This window comes from Caretta caretta, chromosome 3 (genome assembly GCF_965140235.1).
Source record: "Caretta caretta isolate rCarCar2 chromosome 3, rCarCar1.hap1, whole genome shotgun sequence".
NCBI lineage: Eukaryota > Metazoa > Chordata > Testudines > Cheloniidae > Caretta > Caretta caretta.
In genome coordinates, this window is record NC_134208.1 from 196,712,592 (window position 1) to 196,722,375 (window position 9,784).

The 9,784-nt window shown below is 41.2% G+C and overlaps 1 protein-coding gene across 4 annotated transcripts in view; it reads left to right on the forward strand.

Moving 5' to 3' along the window:
• The window catches only part of WDPCP (WD repeat containing planar cell polarity effector), a 292,680-nt gene extending 285,311 nt beyond the window's left edge, over positions 1-7,369 (forward strand). For 2 of the 4 annotated variants that reach the window (XM_048842681.2, XM_048842680.2), the window contains 2 exons: positions 332-369; positions 5,615-7,369. In XM_048842681.2, the coding sequence (XP_048698638.2) occupies positions 332-369; positions 5,615-5,665 (89 nt within the window). In that variant the 3' untranslated portion in view covers positions 5,666-7,369. Of the gene's footprint in view, positions 1-331; positions 370-5,614 lie in introns of those variants that run through there. The other 2 variants (XR_007355596.2, XM_075127220.1) reach the window with 2 other exon arrangements.
• Positions 7,370-9,784: the final 2,415 nt, after the last annotated feature.

The window sequence follows — 9,784 nt, forward strand, 5'->3', positions numbered from 1 at the left end:
ACATTGTCAAAGCAGTCAACATGTAAGGGTTGTACTAACAGGACTGTCTTTAGCATATCCTACACCCACTTGGCTACAGATGGTCACGTGTGTCTTATACCTGTCACTGACCTCAGATCTGCCACGCTGTCTTCTTCAAAATGCATTTTGCTATGGTTTGGCAGGGCTTGGGGAGCAAGGGAGGGAGGGTCACACATGCACATACATCTCTGTGTAATATGTTAAATGCTTTAATTCATCCATCATGTGATAGGATATAAAATAACTGTATCCTATCAAGGAGGCGGAAAAGTTAAGTGCCACATATTAACCTTGCTTGTTTGTTTTCCAGCAAGTTCAGGGAATTTTGGGGACGTTCACACAGAACAGGTAACACTTCTTTCCTCTTCCCCCCCCCCCCCATTCTACTCTTTTTCGCACCTTGGTATAAACTACATCTTTCATCCAAATGCAGGACTCTGGTCAGTGGAAGTTCCACATCCAGAGGGCTTGTAAAATGGAGCCAGACCTTCATGGTTTGAATCCATCCTAGATCACCAGTGATCAAAATCTGTTCATGTTGGATATTGATTTGGTGGAGAAATGGGTAATTAGTCTCAGCCCACATCCATCTCACAGAAGCAGCCACCACGTTTCCAACTAATTGGCACCCTTGCCTGCAGTTTCAGCAGCGAGACCAAGAGTTTAAAGAGGCACCAAGACTTAAATTGCCCTTCACCTCCTAGAAGGAATTTGCTGTCCTGGGGTGGTGCAGTGTGAGTGGGGTGATCTGCATTGTGGCTGCTGCCAGTGCTGTAGTAGATCTCTGGATATGTAGAATTTGCCAGTCTCTGGAGCTGTCAGTCCAGGCTCTTTGAGGAGAAATTCATTCACCTTATTTTTGTTCAGCGGTGTGGCAATAACCACTGTCGTTAAGGTTACAAACTAGTTTCCATTCTAGCCCCTGTTTACAGTTGCTTATAACGGTCTGAAACTCACCTTGGGGGGGGGGGGGGGGGGAGGGCGGAAATTTTCAATGTTTGGCCTGTGTACAAAAAGGTGATTTTTAAACCACTGAGCAAAACCTCCATCCGTCCCCCCACCAAGAACAGTGTGAAAATACACTTTTGTTCCATCATAAAAACAACCTGTGCCAAGTAGAACAACTCTCCAGGAACAACTCTGTCAGCCCAGGATCCACACACAGCAGCGTGCTCCAGCCACACCCTCTCCAGTCCCCTCCTGCCCCAGTGCATTCTCTGGTGATGGGGGAGGGAGGGCGGGGCAGTCCCAGATGGCACAGAATTGACTGTGGTAACTGTGCACCCCCAAGAGATTGCCGCAGCTCAGAGGGAATCTCCAGCTGCCTCTTTAAGCCAACCCTGCCCTCTCTGTGCTGGCCAGAAGTGCACAGTATAGGGGAATTGTGAACATTTGCTGATGTACATAGGGTACCTATGTTTACTGCTAAGTTCTCTTAATAGTTATCAGCCTGCTTTCCTGAAATGTACCTTAGAAAAAAAAATCTCCTCTCTGCATGTGTAGCTATGTTAGCTAGTTTCCTCTCCGCAGAACACCTAAGGAGTGATGTGCTACTGGCTGAGAAGAACAAGCCTAGTACATGGGTGCTCCCAAAATTACTCAGATTCCCTAGAGATAAGGGAAGTTACTGTATTAACTAGTCTGGGTCATTAACGATACGCTAGACCCCAATGACAAATTACCATACCTGGGGGGGGGGTGGAGCAAAGAACAAGATGTACATGTGTCTAGGGTTGGAAGAACATTCTGGTCTTTAATTACATGATCTCATTTGATTGTGAAAAGACTGTATCGTAATGTGCAGGTGACCATGGAGCAGATAAAGTGTAGTTCTGCTCTGAAAAGTGACTGTTAAAACAGTGGGACTTTGTGTCCATTGTCTCTCAATGACTCAATGTGCGCCGTCTACAAGTCAAAATAGGAGGAGTTGTTTTTTTCCTGACTGTCACCCTTGCAAATTCAGGCTGGGATTGACAGTCAGGCCGAGTTCTGTTCTTCTTGTGTATAGTCACGTTCAATAAAGATTTTGCAAGGTAAACTCTGCCTTTGATGATAATGTGTTCACATGATACTCACTGAAATCAGTGGAATTGCACAGATGTTGCTGAGGGTGTGCACTGCTCTATCTGACCACTACGAGCTGGGTTTGTACAGCACCTAGCACCTGGAGTCCTAGTCCGTGACTAAGGCTCCCAGCTGCTACAGTCATTCAAATAATAAAACTTGGTAGACAATTCTGTTTGATACGCAGGGGGAAAGAGAATCTTGCTTCATCTCCCGGAGCTGGGTTGGCGCTTGCAAGGAGGAAAATGCAATAACAATGTATCTTTGTCACTGAGGTGAGCAATTATGACAATGACTCTAGTTACACAAGGAAGCAAGATGGAGCCATTTTAACGTCACTTTTCAGAGTGGAACCATATTTCAATGCCATACAAGAAACATTAACTTGGACATTTCCTGAATTTTTAGTGCTTACCTAGGTAATTTGTACAGCCTGTTAATGTATTGTTATAGAATATCACATGCATGTTCGTCCTTTGCATGATACACTGCGTGCTAAATGTTCTGTACAAGTTCAAAATCAAGAGGGTGTTCTTCTCCATCATTCTAGGGTTTTTTTAAATGGCTTTTCCTCTATCCAGATATATTGGATGTTCTCATAAGATCTTGGAGAAGGAAAAAGGTTTCCCTTTTGTCCGGCTAATTGGACTGAATGTTTTATTGAAAAATCATGGAACGAGCCTGGTAGAGTAGCCTGTTGAATTCAGTATCAATATTTCCAAAGCTCTAGGGAACGAGGCTTATGCTTTAGGGAGATGTATCTCCAACTAAGAGATCATTACAATGCATGCACTCAGAGGGTCAAAACCTGTGACTTGTCACCCAGCCCCAGTTGGGGCTGTACTCTGGATATTTCCAGTGGTGAGCCAGAGGAACCCTCCCACCTACAGCCACAGAGTGGCTGTGAAGCCCAATGGCTGAATTATCCCTCCAGTGCACCAGTGTATGCCCACCTTCACTCTGCTGTTCCTCTAGCCTGGCTTTGCTTCCTGTCCATTGCTTCAGAAGGGCCCCTCACAGTGCTGGGCTCTGTGCCACAAAAGGGGTGCATACCCAGAGCCCAGCCATTTCTTGCACAGTGGAACTGGCCTGGTTCTGCTGCTAGGGAGACCTCTGTGGCCAGGACGTTGAGGATTTGATTTGCCCTATAGGGCAGAGCTATGCCAAAGAGATGGGGGTCAGAAGTGGCCTATTCCCTAGGTGAGTGGAGACCCCGGGGCATTGCTGAGACTATATCCACAGCATCATGTAAACAATCTCCTGCACGTACATCACTACCTGTGTATTCTTTGCTCACTGTGAATCCTCCCTGAAACTGCAGGAAATTGTTCCCATTCACCTGCCAGGTCCAGAAAAATCACAGTCACATAGCCAGATATTTGACCAAGAAAGGCTTTGCCGTTTGAAGGCGATTAGTTATTTTGTAGAAGAAATGGTTAGCTGTGCTCTCATCACTGGCCCCTGTAAGTCCAGCTGATCTAGTGATTAGAGGTAGAGATGGGGCTGAGTGTGGAAAGTCAGATCCAAACATCTCTGATGTTAGAGATCTGGCATTCAAGTTCAGCTGAGTCAGGGACTGGAAGTCACGAGATTCAAGTTCTGTTCCCAATTCTATTCTACCTAGGTGATCTTGAGAAAGCTCCACATTTTCAGAGTCTCCTCTCATTTAAGGTGCCTTAATTTTTGGCTGCCTAACTTGATACAAGTAGGTCTCCAGAGAGGCTGATCACCTCCATCTAGAAAATCAGACTCCAGGTGTCTCAAATTGCACACGTTTGAAAATGCAGGCCTTGGCCTCTTTGTGGTTCAGTATCTTGATCTGAAACTGGGACAATACTGCTTACTGATATTTTGTACAGTTCTCGGAGAGCCTGGCACCATGTAAGCGCAAAGTTAATTATTTTATTATAGATTAATTAAAATGACCACCACACCCACAGGGGAGAATTCCCGTGCTACCCTCATAGCAGAAGACAAGATGGCTGTCAATCATAGAAGGAAGATTTAGGAGTGAAAAAGGATCAAAGCAGTATGGTTACCATAGAGATGTAGACAAAGTCTAGTGTTGAAACATTAGACAAAAACCCCAGGATTTGAGCAGGTTTTACATTCTTGCACCTAGAAACAGAGTGATGTTAATAATTATCCAGGAGTTTGAAATGGTTTTATGGGAACTAGAGTTGAGATGTCCAGTATCAATGAAACAAATGAAAGTTCTAAGAGTCTTACATCCCTTAAGACGACAGAATCTTACCATTCACAAACTTTGCTGCAAGATCTGCCTTTGAGAGTTGTGATAGAGGCTATGCATGAAATTCAGCAGGAAAGATGACTTGTTTCAGCATTATATAATAATGCTTAGGGGTGTGGTGGAGTAGTTATATATAGAGGAAGGGGGAAACCCTTTCATTTCTCTATAAAGAGCTGTTGGTATTTATATGGTGCACGGAGCTTTATCCAGTAAAGGCCAAGTGCCTCCTTACAAACATGCTCTCCAACTTTTTCCTCATCCACCAAGCAGCGAAAATGCCAAACAGGCTGGAACTAAAATGCAGTATTTACATCAAGACAAAATTCTAGCTGTCGAAATACTTTTTATCCTAAATGCACAGCAGTAATATATGCATTGTGCACTGAAGAATTGTTTAAGAAGGTGATGTGTATCTCTGTGGTAGAATATATATACCATAAGATGGAGCTGCTGCTCTGGTAAATGCTCCTCATTAGGTTGCAAGAGTGTTTTTTTTTCCTCACTTGAAAAGAAAGCGTGAAAGTCACATGAATCCCACTGAACTTGCCAGCACACACACAATCCTGCAGCAGCCTTAACTTACATACCTTTCTTGTTGCCAGTTTTCCACTGTTTTTTTTCTCAATTCAAATTAATGTTTTTTGTAAACTACAGTAGGGCACATACACCCGCTTCCCTTTGATTTCAGCTCCACACCTAGTTTTCTTTGCATCATGAAGAGGTTTCTGCTCATATGTAATCGTAAGGGAAGCAGTGATTCACTACAGCATAACACTTTCCTTAGCAAAGTTTTCATACTTTTTGTAGGATGCCAACAACATGTAGCATTCTAGGCACATACTGTTTTCATTAATTGTCATGTTGCTTACAAAAAATAACGGGCGAGGTCTCAGTTATGCACATGCATTTGTTGCATACACATTAGGGGCTCCCCCCCCCCAATTTATATGCACCTAAATCAAGTATTTGCAGGCTTGCATTAAGATTACAAAATTGCATCCCTGTCTTTACAAATCTGGCTCTAGTAATACTGGCATTAATACAATTTTAGAACGTTTATTATACAATTTAAATAAAGATAAACAAAATAAGGTTTCGCTTTTGCAAATAAGCGTCCGTACAGAGGTTAATTGGAGTCAATATTTAGGTAGGTTTGTGTTTCCTTGTATTCGTTTTGGAGTTTCTTAAAAATAAAAAGGGTACATTTTTTAATCTATCATTGCATTTAATTTCTGTACGCTAACGTGAGTAATTTTCTGTTGTTGTTTTTCCCCCCAGGAGACTGGAGGAAGTGGATCTCTCAAAGTGGTACACTTTGGTCTAGTATAATCAAGAATATGAATACTTTCACTTCAAAAGAAAATACCTGAGGCCTGATTCAACTCCCACTGAAATTTATCAGTCTTTCATTTGGCTTCAGTTACCTTTGGATCTGGCCCTTCAAGAGAAAATTCAGTTAAAAGTTTCAGCGATGTTCTGCTTAAAACACTGAATTATTGATTTATAGGCACCTCTCTCTGCAGAAACTGACCCACGGTTATTTATCAAGAGCAATATTGTGAAATTTTCATCATGACATCCGATGACATACAAAATCCAATAATCATGGATACCAGTATTACTGTACAAATGGTAATGCTGAAAGATTGTTGTTTTTTTCCATTAAACGAATCCATAAACCTCACAGAGCAAATTCTCTGTAATTCTCCATGCATTATATATTTTAACAATCTTCACTTGGATGCAGATTTGAATTTCCACTTAAGACTCTGAAAACCATTCTACCAAGATACTAGCAGATAAAACCTTCACTCAGGATACCTCTGTGAAAGAGCAGCTTTTCACAGTCAGCAGCGTTTTTCTAAGAATGCTCTCAATTTTCGTATCTACATATATCATCTTAGTTGAATAACCATTATTTTGCCTTTAAAAAAGCCATGGATTTTAAACATCATTCCATTGGAGTCCAGATTTTAATCTTGCTCTCCTAGCCACTAACAGAAAATGCTACAGAGAAGACAACTTAACCTGTTTCATTATTATACTTGTTCCGGAACTATTAAAAGAGAAAAAGAACTTTAAGACGTTTCTTCCTTCCTACCATTTGATCCAGTATATCATGTATGTACACATGTATTGTACGTTACTATATATACACATATAGAGTAAGCTTGATCTTTTGGACCAGTCAGTTATGTAAAACTGAAATCTACTTGAATTTGCTTTTTGGTTACTGTCTTGAAAAATGGTACTTTCGCTAAATAAATGGATTAAAAATTTTTTAAAAAATTTAAAAAAAAAACAAACTGTTTAGCAATACTGTGTTGAGAAAATCTGTGTTTATTTAAAATGTATCCATTTATTGTTCATTGGTCCAGCCATTCCCCCCCACCCCCCAAGAGTCAAAAGGCTGCTGAAGTCTAACATATACTAAGTGGATGGTGGGTTTGGTAGTAATAAAAAATCCAACATATTTTAGCAGTTTGTTTGTACCAGGCATATCTGAATATGCTATTACAACATATTGAAAAGCTTATGTCTTGAGTGAACGAAACTGGTAAGTGCATAAAATTCTACATATTCAATGGGGAAAATATTAATAAAGTGAGAACTGTGAAACAAACAACAGTTTACTACAGCATTTCGCCACACACAGCTGTATGTATAATGGATGGTTATGCTATGCATCCTTACAGTAATTTGAGGAGAGCATGTGTTGCATATGATACAGATTTATATTTAATTTCTGAGATAGATGCAGTGCAACAACAGATCAAGGAAATCTCTCACTTGCTCTACATAAAATGCTGAAATGTGTTACCTAGCCAGAGAGCTATTTTGCTGAATTGAAGCCATATTTCTGTCAGTACAAGTGATGGTCTATATGTGGGATTAATCTGACACCAGACAGTGATCCTTAATCCTTCAGTATATCATAATCTATTTACTTTGCATGCTAAGAGGATTTCAGTTTAAAAATATACAGGAAGTGATGCTAGAAATGTACATAAGATCAAGAATGTTGTTTCCTAAAATCTCCGTTTTTAATAAAATCCCTTTATGGCTTTCTTGGAGTTCTGTCCTAGAAAAGTGTTGAATGGGGATTTAGCTGAAAATGGGCATATGTTTTTCTTTGTGCTTCAACCTTGTGACCATATTCAGCCTCCTTCTTCTTCCCTGCAGGTTTTTGTGCTGAATGTAGGACATGAAAGAAAAGATCTCCATTGTAGCAGGATCATTTTCTGGGTGTTACGCTGAGAGATTTTATTGACAAAATCAAAACAGATTCTGAGCTAATGTGGAATTTTTGTATATATTAATTTCTATTTCTGTTCATGATTTAGCAAGGGCTATTATCCAGAGGTCAGCACAAGGAAAGCCACAAATGGATTGTGTGTAATGGTTCCTTCCTCATAACACTGAGGAGTACATTGCATGATCTTCAGTCACCTATTTTCTTTACACCACCCCAGAGAGGTGGCTACAAAATGACTGTTATAACTCACATTATTACATACTTGTAATTTAAACTTATAACCGTATAATTTACACTTCTACTTTTCTGTACATTCTCATCTCAGTTATTATATTTAGCATTTATATACATTAATATATACATTAGATATACTTTATCTACAAAGCCAATAATGGTTTAATGATTAGAGCACCGAACTGGGAATTGGGAGCTCTGGGTTCTGTTCCTAGCTCTGACAGTAATTCGGTGTGGGATTGTGGAAAAGCTACTTTGTCTCTGTGTGCCTCCATTTCCCTAGCTGCAAAATGGAGCTAATAATACTCCCCATCTTTGTAAGAGGTCTTGAAATACTAGGGTGCAAAGGGTTATGTAAGTGCGAAGTGTCATTAGTACTGTAGTTTTATTTACTCTGTTTCACCCCAGTACAGTAATTACAAATAGAAAAACAGACAGAGAGGGGTTAAAGCTAAAATTTTCAGACCTGAGTCACTAAACATTAAAGAACGGCAAATATAGTGAAAGTAGCAATGGAATAAAGTAGGTCACACCCACCTTGTGAGGCCCAATTTTTCCAGACGTATCGGGACAAAAAAAACACTGACAGCTCAGCTCAGATATTTTCCAGACCAGCCAACTTTAAGGACAAGGCTTTGCCCAGGGAACGGAAAGGGATTTATCAGTGTCTCAGCCCGACCAGCTCTCGGCACCATTCACCGGAAGGCCACAACCACAGCCACCAGCGCTTAAGCTGAGGGTCTTCATGCCCTGGGATGAGAGGAAGACTAGGTCGCGAGTCTGCTGCACTGGAGAGCAGACACGTCCACAGTGACCTGTGATTGCAACATTGCATCCTGGTCTCTCATCCAGCCACTTGGCAGGTGGTGCTGCCAGTTTGGCACCTTTCCCCAGCACCAAACTGTGTTTAAAAAAATCCCACACAAGATGTCCTTGTTCCCTGACCTTTCAGCCATGTTTAAAACACGTCATGTCACTCAGCCGTGAGCTACTCAACTGTCTCAATCTGATTTTTTTTTTTTAATCTAGATCATCCATTGCCCTTTTCTTGAGCACTTCCATTTGTACCAGTGATGTGCTTTACCGGCCAGATGTGAGTTCAGGTGCTGTTTCTCTTTCAGTTGATGATGGATCATTGAGAATGACATTAATATCACCCACATCAAGGCCAATTGCTTGAGCTTCACACAAGTGAAATGTGAGCTGATTGGGGTGACAGCATCTACCCACCCACCCCCAGTCTGAGGCCAGAGCCCAGCCCCACTCTATAGACTAGAGAAGCAGCCACATCATCTGTGCCACTTGAATGATGTGCTAGACCCAAGGAATCTGGGTAATCATGGGAGACAGTGTTGTCAGATTACTGGGTATGTATGTACAGTATGCAGAGAGAAAGTAGCAAATTTTATTTGTTAAACTGTTTAATCAAAAGAAAAGAATCCAGAAAATAACGGTGATAGGAAAGATTCTACAGAGGACCCGGTGGTGGTTTTCAGCCAATTGGCCATATCGCCCCGAGTCCTGCTCTTAGAACTTTTGAAATAACCCCATAGTTCAAGGGAGAAGCCATGGGAGGGTTGTTTGTTTTCAAAGGAGCTAGCTTTTCAGACAAAAGCCATATTTGATCTGATAAGAAACATTTCTTATCTGAAGCCCCTTTGCTCTTCACACCCTCTACATGGACCCTATTCTAATGCCTTGTTCATTAGCTCAACTAATAAGCTCACTATCTAGCACATAGGTGCTAGAGAAATCATTGAAACCAAGACTAGGTCTGAGATCCTAAACCCTCGAGCCCCACTCTTCCAGACACAAATATGGTTTAGTTATTAAACAACTAACTCATTGATGATGAGTGATGACTCATTTCTGGTCTCCTCTAGGGAAAAGCTCATAACCTGGCGGGCATCCACTCTGGACCTAAATTCTGAAGCAAGGTCCCTGGATTCTGCAGCTTG